The sequence below is a fragment of the Physella acuta genome, unplaced genomic scaffold (genome assembly GCF_028476545.2).
Source record: "Physella acuta isolate Inbredline_101_S28 unplaced genomic scaffold, ASM2847654v3 ptg000064l, whole genome shotgun sequence".
NCBI lineage: Eukaryota > Metazoa > Mollusca > Gastropoda > Physidae > Physella > Physella acuta.
The window spans coordinates 514,936-529,488 of record NW_026731584.1 but is presented as its reverse complement, the minus strand read 5'-3'; the positions used below and the strand labels follow the sequence as shown (position 1 = coordinate 529,488).

Genomic DNA, 14,553 nt, shown 5'->3' with positions numbered 1-14,553 from the left:
GTGGGAGCCGTGTGGATCAAAGCAACACATTCTTAACAATTCAAAAGATGTGAGGGATTCACCGGCGGAAGCTTGGTTCATCTCCACCTTGGCATACAGAACCATGGTATAAATATAAAATCAAATTTATTTCTCGACAAATCGTATATTTTCTGGAATGGAGTTTGTTCAATCCAATAAAGGAAATTTAAAGGTGATTTTTGAAGGCTATGTTTATGTCAAGCAAAAAGATCTGGCGAACGGCGTTGTGTCATTTGAGTGTTCCAAAAGACGCAACAAGGCAGAATGCAAAGCAAAAATAAAGATTCATGGTGAACAGCTTGTTGGACGATGTAATGAACATTCGCATGGACCAGATCCATCTCAACTGGAAGTGTGTAAAGTAGTGCAGCAGATGAAACAACTGGCAGAAGAAACGGAAGCAACACCCCAGCAGATCATCACTCAGTCCATTACTACGATTACTGAAGATGCCAAGGCTAAGCTGCCCTCGATTCCACACATACGGCGTAACATCAGGCGTCAACGTCAAACGCTAAAACACCCACTGTCTGATCCAAGGAATGTTGATGATATAATCATTCCTGAACAATATACAATGACACAAGATGGACAACAATTTCTTCTGTTCGATTCCGGTGCCAAATCAAAAGGTAGGATGTTTTTGTTTGGAACCAAGGACAACCTTAGGTTATTGGAGGTTAATCAGCACTGGTTTATGGATGGTACATTCAAAACAGCTCCTGCATTGTTTTCACAACTGTACACAGTCCATGCATTGGTCAATGGACGCACTGTTCCATGTGTTTATGCCTTGCTTCAAAACAAAACACAGGAAACATACACAGCACTCTTACAGCAGCTAACGGTCTTAAACACAAACCTGCAACCAATTTCTATTATGATTGACTTTGAAATGGCTGTGATAAAAAGTGTTGAAAGGGTATTTCCAGAGTGTGAGGTAAAAGGATGTTTCTTCCATCTTAGCCAAAATATATACAGAAAAATTCAGGACTCTGGCCTTCAACAACTCTACCAAGTTGATAGTGAATTTGCTCTCAAGCTCAGAATGCTACCTGCGTTGGCCTTTGTTCCCATCGAACACATGAGTTATGCCTTTGAAAAATTATTGGAAATTTTCCCCCAAGAAGCAATGCCGATTGCAGACTACTTTGAGGACTACTATATTGGCAGACCACAACGTCGAGGTCGAAGACAACCTATGTTTCCACTTGACATTTGGAACATGCACACACGTGCAGAAGACCATATGCCAAAAACAAACAACTCAGTTGAAGGCTGGCACAGAAGTTTTCAGTCGCATATGGGATGTTGCCACCCAAATATTTGGAAATTTATTGACTTTATTAAAAAGGAACAATCTCTCCAAGAGGTTTATTGTACACAGATTAATTCAGGTCACTGTTTACCAAAACAGAAAAAAAAATATATTGATAGCAGCTCTCGAATTTTAACTGTTGTTAAAAATTTTAATGAGTCCACCATTATTGAGTATTTGCGAGGCATCGCTCACAATCTGTCTTTTTAAAGTTATAATAAAAATAATTTTTTTTTCCTAATGTTTGTTTTGTATTTTTATATTAATTTTGTTTCTCTTCATCTTTGGTTTTTCCTTATATAAACCTCAATTGGGGGGTTTTTGTCCAGGGGGTTTATATCGCGGGGGGTTTTTGTCCAGGGGGTTTATATCGCGGGGGGTTTTTGTCCAGGGGGTTTATGTCGCAGGGGGTTTTTGTCCAGGGGGTTTATGTCGGGGGGTTTATGTCCAGGGGGTTTATGTCCAGGGGGTTTTTGACCGGGAGCCCCATAAACAGGTTTTGTTTGAGTGTCACTCATATGAAAATGAGTGGTGTGAGTTAGAATTTTTCAAAATCCCAATCCTGTTGAATATTTTCTTTATTTTCAGGTGAACCTTAATTAAAGGTGGTTTTTGATTATATGTAATCTTTTATAATAATATGTCTCATATGGCTCCATTGATATTGTAGCTAGTCATTGAAATAAAGGTCTTACCCTGGCGGGTTTACCACTTTTAATATCCACATGGAAATATTGTAATACCCTTTTTTGAGGGATTTTGATATATAATTACTTTTTGAAGGGTTACTCCCCTTTCACCAATTGTAAAAGTTGGAGTTACTTCCCTTTTATGTTCAGGGATATTTTCATCTGGTATTATGACTTTGATTGCCTACATTTGTAAAACATTTTTGTTATTTCATTGCCAGATTGATTCCCTATGTATGTTTTTGTGGAACCTATCTGTCACTTCCAAAAAGGGAGGGGATGTGACCTACTTAGGTCGAGTCATTTTTGTTTTTACATTGTATAATTCCTTATATGGAATGATGGTGTAACACCTGGGGTTTTTCCATTGACTATTAAGGTGTTTGAGACATAGAAAATTTCCATTAAAATCTGATTGAATGATTCTGATCAGATGATTATCCCAACCAATGGCGACATGAGTTGAGGATAACCTCCCCTGTCACAGAAGTCTTTAATTGCCCCGCACACTCGCAACACGAGGCAGTTTATCTTGACCTGGCAGTCTACGAGGCAGTTTTACCTTGGTCAGGCAGCCGTCCACATTGTCCGGCTATAGACTCTGACCATTTGAACGTGAGAGTACTTAAGACCTGTGTGTGCCTTGCTTTCTTCAGTTGATTTAGTCTTCTAGTTTAATATTACTTGTCGCTAAGTAATTCTAGAAACTACAGCAGTGTTGTGTGGCCTGTAGCTGTTTTTTAGACAGTGTAGAAATCTGTGATAGTGTTTTTTCCTACATTGTGTAAGTTGGGTTTTTGATATGTTATACATTAAATATTTTATTTAGTTCAACCTTGTGTTCTGCCACTTCTGAGTTCGCTGATTAAAAGGTCGTATGTAGATTGGATGAGTGTTAATTACAATGGTATCACTAGCTTCCCTAGACATTAAATTCGAGCCCTAGTGGTGCGTTGTGTTAAGTGTTCATCCACTTAGGCCGTAAGGCATTTGCATATGACCCCGAAAAAAGAATCCGGGGACGTTCTCCTTCTATTTGGCTGATAGATAGGTTAACGTTACACCCTCGCGTGCAAACCATTCGAACATCAACATTCTACTTCCGGATCAGTCAGATTTGCATAGGTTTGTACACAAACACCGCGTGACCACTACTCAGCCAATCGCGTGCTCGCTCCTTCATGATTTTTTATTTGTTTTTCAGTAAGCCAGAAGAGGGAAAGTACCGAACCTTGCTTTTATCAAATTACAATTACTAGGTTATGTCCCTTTTTTGTACAAATCAATAGGAGTCTAAAATGATCAATAAAAATTTTCCATGGATCAATTTAGTAATAATAATAATTGAATATTGTATTGTCATCGGAAACAAAGCTTCCCTGAAAATTTCAGCGCGCTAGCTAACTGGGAAGTGCCCGAAATTTTGATCGCAAGATTTGATGGAAAGACAAATAAACAAACAAACAGACGCGAAAGCAAGTTAAAGAAAACGTGGGAAAAAATGAGACCGATATATTCCGTTGGATTTAAGGCAAGTGGTATATTGTTCTTATACATCTCAAGTAAAATGTAACCCTTTAAACCTAGCGTACATGGGGAAGATACAGTAGAGTGCACCTATTTGTGTGACATCGGCATATAAACGGATAGTGTGGTCAGCAATATACTCCGGGACGTTCTACATTGTCGGGATACGAACTCGAGAGTTTCGGGCTGGAAGTCGTTCGCTCTACTCCCCGACCACGCCGCCCCATCATGCAATGTGAACATGCTTTAATTAATAAACCAATCAATACTCGTGCAATGCCATATTACCACCTGGCTTCACCTGTACCAAGGTAAATTAATTAGTAATAATAATTGCATGCAAACCAGACGAGCTAGAGATTCTTTTTGTGATAACGAATGATACACCCAGGGGCGTAGCGAGGGGAGGGGCGGGGGTGCGGACCACACCGGGCGACACCATTTAGGGGGGTGACACCAAGGAAAAAAATAGCAAAATACATAGAGAAAAACTTGAGGGGGGGGGGGGGAGAGTGCAAATCGAAAGTTTGAGGGGGGGGGGTGTAAATCGAAAGTTTGAGGGATGGGTGCAAATCGAAAATTTGAAAGCTTGTCTCCGGGAAGGGTCGCTACGCCTCTGGGGGGTGACACCATTAAGTGCCGCACCGGGTGACACCCGACCTCGCTACGCCACTGGATACACCTTCCAAGCGAAGAAGGCAGAGGCTATTAAAATACACCAAATGCAGTTGGTTGAACACTTTATAGCTCGTACGATTTGTCAATGTTAACCTCGCATAAACTTGAACGACAGGCTTTATTCCCTTTTATCTATATATATAATTCTCTTCTGGGAGCCGTTAGAAAACAAGCTGCAAGCGCCTCCTTGCAGTCCCCTCTCTTTCTCTCTATCACTATCACTATCACTACCACCCACACCCCACCCCCACTTTGTCTGGTGAGTTGTGGTCACGCTAAATGTTTACAAAGCTAAAAGTTTACAAATCGTTGAGCCGTAGAGCCGGGTTTCTATTAGGGGCAGATAATTTAGTTCGATTTTAAACTTGCAGGAGGTAACTAAGAAATAACTAAGAGGAGGCTGCTTTCACGGGGGGGGGGGGGGGGCAGGGGCGTAGCGTGGGGGGGGCGGGGGGTGCGGACCGCACCGGGTGACACCATTTAGGGGGGTGACACCAAGGCAAAAAATAGCAAAATATATAGAGAAAAACTCGAGGGGGGGGGGTGCAAATCGAAAGTTTGAGGGGGGGTGCAAATCGAAAATTTGAAAGTTTGTCCCTGGGAAGGGTCTCTATGCCTCTGGGGGGGTGACACCATTAAGTGCCGCACCGGGTGACACCCGACCTCGCTACGCCACTGGGGGGGGGGGTGTAGGATCGGGGTTAGGGGAAAGGGGGGGGGGGGTAGTGTTTTAAAGCAAATATTTTCAGTGGCAGCATTGGTACTGTCGAATTCACAAATTATGAATTACTGAAAAGTAGAAAATAAAACAACTAAATAGCGGCGTATGATACGCTGCGGGTCGGCTCGTGTTTCATATTACAATGAAGTCGAGACACAATCGTATCACGACACCACTACCAGAGTTTTCTTTCAGACATTTGGCTCCGGGAGTAGGAGGGTATAGGGGGTGGGGGTGGGGGGGGGGGGTAGGGGGTTGTGCATATACAATTTCCCGGTTGGAAGAATAGAGAATTTAAATCAGTGGTTCTTAACAAATTTTTGAATTACCGAATCCTACCTGCTTCATATGCGTATTCACCGAACCCGTCTTAATATATTTATCGACTGATAGTACCCAGGTAAAAAACCACTGCTTTAAATCATATAGTTTATATATATATATATATATATATATATATATATATATATATATATATATATATATATATATATATATATATATATATATTCTGTCTAGGTATGGAACTTGCTCCGGGGTGTGGCACTCCCCCACCCCACGGAGAAATGCCTGAAAGAAACAAACACATTACCTAATGTGATCTAGGTGTTATTAATTCATAAGACTGTTTCCCCCCTACCAGCGCTTGTCATGTACACGAAATATGATCTTCTTTTATGAAAACACAGCCGTATACAAGAGTTATATATTGTACACGAGAGTTATATCTTGTACACGAGAGTTATATTTTGTACACGGCACAAGCCAGACGTGGTAGACGGATCAAAAACAGGTAAGTGGGTCTCAGGTTAAACCAGCACAATTGGCCACAAGTTCTTAGTTTAATGTAACAGTCTACTCGTCATTAAACCTATGGGTATCTACGAGAAATATGATGGTCGGGATAGATATATACATATCAATGAGAGCGGTGGGTGGGTTGGTTTTCTTTCTTCTTCCCCATCCTGAATTGTAATGTTGGACGAGATTACATACCCACAATAAATTGTTAATTGTCAACCTCTCATGCGGCATTTGGACCCTTGACTCAGTAGCGTAGCGAGGGGGGGGGGGGGGGACATATGTCCCCGGGCGCCGACCTTATTGGGCGCCAAAATGGGTTGGAAAAATAAATTGAAAGGTTGAGGGGGGTGCAAATCGAAAAGTTTGTCCCCGGGCGCCGGGAAGGGTCGCTACGCCTCTGCCTTGACTCCTAATTCAGCCTATTTATCTTTCCATAGGTTTTGACGATCGAAGAACAAACTTTTTTTTACAAGATTTTATTTAGTTCTGTTTGTTTGTTTGTGCGTTTGTGGCGAATCTTGTAACTCAATTTTGACCCACTTCTAATGCAGTGATTTCGTTCTAACTTTCAAGATACGTTCCACTTCAATGAAAATACAAGTCTATCTATTGTTTAAATTTAATTCGATGTTTGATTAGTTATTAAAAATTAATCGGTTTCAAAACTAATGGGAGATAACAAAATTAAATCACTCGATACATTTCTATATTAAAAAACTGAAGGGGAGATAACTAGATAGACGCGATCACCCTAACAGTCTGGTGAACTGTGTTTCACGAGAATGTTTACAATCTTAGATCCGGTCGATCTAGTGAAGGCTATTAGGGGCAGATAATAAAGTTTTTAAGCGATTTGAAAATAAGGGGAGGTAACAATATTAAGAACTATATTTAGCTTTTCAGCTTGCTGTTCGTAAATCATGGTCACGGACGGCTGCTTTTAAGAAGCAGATAATCTTCTTTGAGATACCGCAAGCTACTGATCGTGTTTTAACGCAAATATTTTTAGTCGTGTCTACTTCATAAATTATGAATCACTAAAAAAGTATAAAATAAAACAAATATAAAAAACCTTTATAGAAACAAGATTTTAAATGCACTGAAAATAAGAAAATAAAACAAATTTGCTTATTGACATAAGTGAAACATTGACTTTGATAACTTTGAAGTCAAGGGGACATAAAAAAGTAACAAATAGTATTGAATAACTTATATGAAGATGTATCACCCACTGTTAAATTGGTGATTGATAATTCGAATCGAACAAAATACCTCACACATACATACCCTCATACACACACATATGCACGCACGCACACACCTAAAACACTATCAGTTATTTGAAATTTTTAAGTATGATTGATGTTGTTCTCTAATTTTGATGGGGTTTCTATTGGCAGCTGAATTGCTTTAATTCATCCTGTTCGTTTCAGCTCATTCAAAGTGTCACAAGCACAAGCACTCACACACAGATAATCTCATCTTATTATTATTACACACTCTAACGGTAAAACCAAACTTTCTGTTTTGTGTTGAATTATACCAGTCACCTGGTCAATAAAAATAGAACATTTACACTTCTTTGTAAAATATTGTTCATTGATATTTTTTTGGTGAGTAAAGTTTTATGTTACAAAAATAAAATGGCCTAGCATTAGATACAACTTTTAAAACACCCGTATGTACCTTGATTTTTGTGTGCCTCAGACATGTAATTTACAGCGTCAGTTGTGTGTTCGCGTGGGGTGCGGACCCTACCGGGTGACACCATTTAAGGGGTGACACCAAGGCAAAAAATAGCAAAATATATAGAGAAAAATTTGAGGGGGGGGGCTGCAAATCAAAAGTTTGAGGGGGGTGCAAATCGAAAGTTTGACGGAGTGGGGGTGCAAATCGAAAATTTGAAAGTTTGTCCCCGGGAAGGGTCGCTACGCCTCTGGGGGTGGGGGGTGACACCATTAAGTGCCGCACCGGATGACACCCGACCTCGCTACGCCACTGCTGTGCCCTGACCTCACGCTTTAAGATGCAGACATGAAGTGACGTCTCACCATGTACAATCTGGCACAAACTCGCCAGTTACGAGTGAGCATGCGCACAAGATAGCTCAAGATCATTCACATGACGAAACACTGCTCAAAAACCTAATCTGTAACCCCACAATGACACGTATATATCCCGCAAGGGTATGTAGGATTGTAATTAATATGTTCCTTTTAATAATTCTTATGCGGACTGAATCCAAGATAAACTGTATTCAGATAAATCTGAAGACATTGTAACTTATGTTCTTTTATTTCATTAAACTTGGATTGCAGACTTGAGTGGTTTCTTTAGGTGGTTCATATTTCAGTTAAGTCCTAAGGCACACCCGATCAGAATGTTACGGCGAGTGTCAATGGTGATTTTATTGATATCGTAGCCATTGATTTGTGTTCATGCACCAGTTGGTTGAGTCTAGTCTGAAGGGGGGAACTAAAGACAATACGTGCACATAGGCAATGGCAGATACAAGGTACATGGTGAATCGCAGATACAAGGCGCATCGTAGATTACAGATACAAGGCACATCGTAGATCGCAGATACAAGGCACATCGTAGATCACAGATACAAGGCACATCGTAGATCGCAGATACAAGGCACATCGTAGATCACAGATACAAGGCACATCGTAGATCACAGATACAAGGCACATCGTAGATCACAGATACAAGGCACATCGTAGATCGCAGATACAAAGCACATCGTAGATCACAGATACAGGCACATAGTAGATCACAGATACAAGGCACATCGTATATCACAGATACAAGGCACATCGTATATCACAGACACAAGGCACATCGTAGATCACAGATACAAGGCACACGATAGATCGCAGATACAAGGCACACGATAGATCGCAGATACAAGGCACAAAGCAGATCACAGATCTCAGATAAAAAACACAACGTCGATCGCATAAATATGGCATACATAATTACTTAACATATTTTCCTACTTAGAATGTGTTTAGCTTGTGCTTCTTCAAATATCCCCATTTAAAGGCCACACAAATCGGTTATGATGACTACTTTAGCAGAGAGAAATGGACCATATTTGTATAGCTTGGCATCCAACCTAGCCCAGAAAAAATTATATTCAAATATATTTACTGTTTACACAAGTTCCAGTGACTTACTCCTAACTTGCATGACATTAACTAACCTATACACTTCTGCTATCAAAATGGCCGCTGTTATGTCCGACCTCCGACAGCCGCGGAGGAAGCGGACGCCCCAGGTTCGTTTGGTATGGTACCGATAGAAGACGTTGTAACGGAATCTCAACAACTTGCCGTGAGCTCGTTAATTAAGTCTAGGGGTAAATCACGACAAATCAAAGAGACTCGCACGCCTTAAACTATGAATACCTTTTTAATTTATGTACAAGATAATGACACTAGGTAAGATCAAAATGTACAGATTCTCAGTGTAATATAAATAAACTCAACTCCAACTTACAGTTTGAGGAAAAATCACAATACATCACAGCTGTGATAAATCATTAATACACACAACTGAACTGGCCTCATAATAACCACAACAAAAGACCAAGGAGAGACAATTTGCCTCTACAACAATAGAAATCCTTATACAGGTTAAACTATCACCGATAGTCAAAAAGGTGTAATAATACACCAGAACACAAATTCAGTAAACTACAACTAGTCACATAATTCCTTATACAAAAGGTGAAAATAATGTCACATAATGACCATACTGCAAAATGGCGTACCTAACCACAGGCACACCTCTCCTGGTCCCTAGGTCAATCTGGCGGCCTCTGGACTTGAGAATCCCGTGATTAAATACAACTCAGAGTCAGGGGAAATAACTCAAAAGTCTTACGACTATTGGTTGAGGGTCAGTCAAGGATTCTCATGGTCGCAAGACCATTGGTTGAGGTTCTGCCAGGGATTAAACTTACAATCACATGATGTGATAGCGTTCAGTTGACCGGGTTGTACCAGTGAACTGACAATTCTCCCAAGGACAAATACATAACCCAGGAGGTTAAATATACATAAAGCCAAACAGACCTAAGTAGGTCACATCCCCTCCCTTTTAGAGAGGCATTTTTGTTACGCAAAAATGGCAATCACTATATGGAACAAATCCGACACAAAAAATGTCCAATTATAGTAACTTATAAAATTTCTATGTCAATAAAAAACATCCTTAAAAATTAAAGGGAAACAATTCACCTTTTTACAATTTACCAAAGGGAAACAATCCTTCCCAAAATAAGAATACATCAAAGTTCCTTATGCAAAGGAAACAAAACATATCCATCTAGATATAATATGTGGGAAACTTACAACTTAATTTCTTTATTTAAATATCTCAATATAACATCAAGTGCATAATGTGATACATTTTTATAACAACTCAATGCACATTATACAAAACCACCTTTAAATAAGGTTCATTTGAAAATAACAGGCATTTTCAACAAATGATCAGTTTTGAAAAAATCGTACAATTCTGATCTGGTTGAAAGCTTGGAACTCCAGCCACTAGGCTACAGTTTAATCAACCATAACATTTGCAAAATGGTTATAACTAACCAAAAAAGTTTCACAAGATCAATGTGAACATCAAAAGTTGTTTTACATTCTTGACAAACAGTCAGCTACAATGTTGTCAGTTCCTTTAATATGGGAAATAACCAGATTAAAATTTTGGAAAAATAGACACCATCTTAAAATTCTATTGTTATTCTGTCCCAACTTAGTAGTGAACTTAAGAGGATCATGGTCAGAAAATACCATGACTGGATTGATGGAAGAAGTGACATATACTTCAAAATGTTGTAAGGACAGGACTAAAGCTAATGCTTCTTTTTCAATAGTGGAATAATTCTTTTGATTCTCATTTAATTTTCTAGAGAAAAAGGCTATTGGATGATCAATCCCTCGGTTGTCTTCCTGGAATAAGACTGAGCCAATGGCTAAATTGCTAGCATCAATGACAAGTTTAAAAGGCTTGCTGAAATCTGGTGCAGCCATAACAGGAGCATTAGATAAAAATGACTTCATGGTCAAAAAGGCTTCATGACATTTAGTTGACCATTCAAACTCAACACCCTTTTTCAATAAGGCCGTAAGTGGTTCAGCTACAGCGGAAAAGTTTTTTTTTTACAAAAAAGTTTATAATAACCAGCCATCTCTAAGCATGGAGGGTAAAGTTTTAACTACCTGTGAGAATGTCTGATTCTCATTAGAGGATAAATGTTCAATATGATCTAACTGGGTCAAAAATGGGAAATTTAACAATTTAAGAGTAGCATCATCAAATTTACTAGAAATACTTATATGTAACATAAACTTAGCTGTGGAGAAAGAGATAGTGAGTTTACAAGATAAACCAGTTGTTTCTTTCTCCGGTCTGGGAAGTAGGTGACGCAGTCCTTGGTAATCTTGTTAAATGCTTCGTCTAGCACAAGAATCGGTCTCATCGGCCTTGGGAATATTTTGACTGGGATTCCCAACCAACTGACAGTTCTTACAATGTCTGCAATAACGGGTGTCATCGTTGTGCATTCTCGGCCAAAAGAACAGTTCTTTTCCACCGTCGGGGTCTGTAGAGAACGGGTTCTGAACTTCCTGGGGGTGGACTTTGCTTCCCGCTAAGTCATTACCTAGGAGCAAGTGTACTCCTGGGACAGGTATGGAATCTATCACCCCAAGGATAACATCTCCTTGGATGAGCTGATGTCTCAAGTTGAACTTATGTAGTGGAACTACTGTTGGTTCAGCTCCCACTCCTTGAATGATGGTGACATCACCGGTGTTGGTTTCTGGAGCGATGTTCAATGAGTTTCTCAGCAAAAGTGACTGAAAAGCCCCAGTGTCTCTTAGGACGACGATGTTCCGCGATGATGCTGGGTCTCCAGGGTTGCTGATGACAGCATCTGTCATGAATGACGTGAAGCCAACAGTTCTCGATTCTTCACAATTGGTTGCTGCTGATGTAACCGGTTGGTGAAGAGGATAGTCATAAGATGACTGGACGACAGTGGTGGTCACTTCGTTACCTCCCTGTGGACACGCTGGTGTAGTGACATCACGACGGGCTAGGTTCACCTTTGGCCTTGCTTGATGGGGGAGAGCGTTACGAGATGATGTTCGTACATACTCTCTGTTGTCTCGCTGTCGCAGGAAACAGTTCTTGATGATGTGCCCAGGCTTGGAACAATAGTGGCAGATCAGTCGCCTGGCTGTGACTCTGGGTATCTGTGTTGATTGACGAGATCTCAGCAACTGGCCAGCAGGGGGATTGCTGCTGATGAGAGGTAGTACCGGATTGTATTTGGTACCAGAACCCTGTGACTTCTTATGTACCAGCTCGTATGTATCAGCTGATTCTGCTGCCCTTTTGATGTCTGTTATTCGGTTATCCAAGATGTGTAGTCTGATCTCTTCAGGTACTGCGTTGAGGAAATCTTCTCTTAGTATCAGACTTCTGAGTTTGTCAAAGTCGTCGACATTCTCAGAATGGAGCCATCTTGAAAAGACTTTTTCTTTTTCAAAAAGGAACTCAACATAGGTTTGGTTCTGTTGTTTCCTACTTTTTCTGAACTTAATTCTGTAGGCTTCTGGAGTTATTTCGTAAGCCTTCAGAATGGCAGCCTTGACCTTTTTGTAATCTGACTGGACTTCGCGAGAGAGTGCCTGGTATGTGGTGGCAGCCTTACCAATTAAAACAGTGCTTAGTAACGTTGTGACTACGTTACTAGGCCATTGACAACTTTCAGCCATGTTCTCAAATGTATTAAAAAATACGACAAGATCTGACTCATCGAACTTAGGGACTAATTTGCAAAACTGGGCCAATGTTTGGGCCACAGACAACTGAGAAGGACCTCCTGACCTTGAACTACTGCCAATAATACCAAACTCATATTCTAACCGCTTCATTTGAACTTCTCTTTCTAACTTTAGTCTGGCCTCAAACTCCCTATCAACAATTTTCACTTCCCGTGCCAAAACTTCAGAAAGAAGACTCTCATCTAGCATGCCTTCATTAATGAAGTAAACAATAACTTTGTCCTTCAACACCCTAGAGGTCTGAGTAACAATATAGTCCAGGTTTAACTTTTTGACAACTGTTATCAAATCTTTCCTACTTAAGTTCTCAACTGCTTCCACAGTAGGACTTAACAACAAAGCCTCCATAGCTAACAAGTAACAATGTTTACTTTCAACTGATAACAAAAACAACTACTCAATAACTAGTTCAACTTCTTCAAACTACTGACCAAACTCTAAATCACAAACTCAAACTAATGCCAAACTTGCACATAAATCAAAATCCCGGACGAGCCCCCACTTGTTATGTCCGACCTCCGACAGCCGCGGAGGAAGCGGACGCCCCAGGTTCGTTTGGTATGGTACCGATAGAAGACGTTGTAACGGAATCTCAACAACTTGCCGTGAGCTCGTTAATTCAGTCTAGGGGTAAATCACGACAAATCAAAGAGACTCACACGCCTTAAACTATGAATACCTTTTTAATTTATGTACAAGATAATGACACTAGGTAAGATCAAAATGTACAGATTCTCAGTGTAATATAAATAAACTCAACTCCAACTTACAGTTTGAGGAAAAATCACAATACATCACAGCTGTGATAAATCATTAATACACACAACTGAACTGGCCTCATAATAACCACAACAAAAGACCAAGGAGAGACAATTTGCCTCTACAACAATAGAAATCCTTATACAGGTTAAACTATCACCGATAGTCAAAAAGGTGTAATAATACACCAGAACACAAATTCAGTAAACTACAACTAGTCACATAATTCCTTATACAAAAGGTGAAAATAATGTCACATAATGACCATACTGCAAAATGGCGTACCTAACCACAGGCACACCTCTCCTGGTCCCTAGGTCAATCTGGCGGCCTCTGGACTTGAGAATCCCGTGATTAAATACAACTCAGAGTCAGGGGAAATAACTCAAAAGTCTTACGACTATTGGTTGAGGGTCAGTCAAGGATTCTCATGGTCGCAAGACCATTGGTTGAGGTTCTGCCAGGGATTAAACTTACAATCACATGATGTGATAGCGTTCAGTTGACCGGGTTGTACCAGTGAACTGACAATTCTCCCAAGGACAAATACATAACCCAGGAGGTTAAATATACATAAAGCCAAACAGACCTAAGTAGGTCACATCCCCTCCCTTTTAGAGAGGCATTTTTGTTACGCAAAAATGGCAATCACTATATGGAACAAATCCGACACAAAAAATGTCCAATTATAGTAACTTATAAAATTTCTATGTCAATAAAAAACATCCTTAAAAATTAAAGGGAAACAATTCACCTTTTTACAATTTACCAAAGGGAAACAATCCTTCCCAAAATAAGAATACATCAAAGTTCCTTATGCAAAGGAAACAAAACATATCCATCTAGATATAATATGTGGGAAACTTACAACTTAATTTCTTTATTTAAATATCTCAATATAACATCAAGTGCATAATGTGATACATTTTTATAACAACTCAATGCACATTATACAAAACCACCTTTAAATAAGGTTCATTTGAAAATAACAGGCATTTTCAACAAATGATCAGTTTTGAAAAAATCGTACAATTCTGATCTGGTTGAAAGCTTGGAACTCCAGCCACTAGGCTACAGTTTAATCAACCATAACATTTGCAAAATGGTTATAACTAACCAAAAAAGTTTCACAAGATCAATGTGAACATCAAAAGTTGTTTTACA

The 14,553-nt window shown here is 39.7% G+C and overlaps 1 protein-coding gene across 1 annotated transcript; it reads left to right on the top strand.

The window, feature by feature from the left end:
- The first annotated feature begins 394 nt into the window (after window positions 1-394).
- Window positions 395-10,708, top strand: LOC131951125 (uncharacterized). The gene is made up of 2 exons (XM_059313419.1): window positions 395-1,310; window positions 10,689-10,708. Exons 1-2 carry the CDS (start codon window positions 395-397, stop codon window positions 10,706-10,708), a joined length of 936 nt encoding a protein of 311 aa, XP_059169402.1.
- Window positions 10,709-14,553: the final 3,845 nt, after the last annotated feature.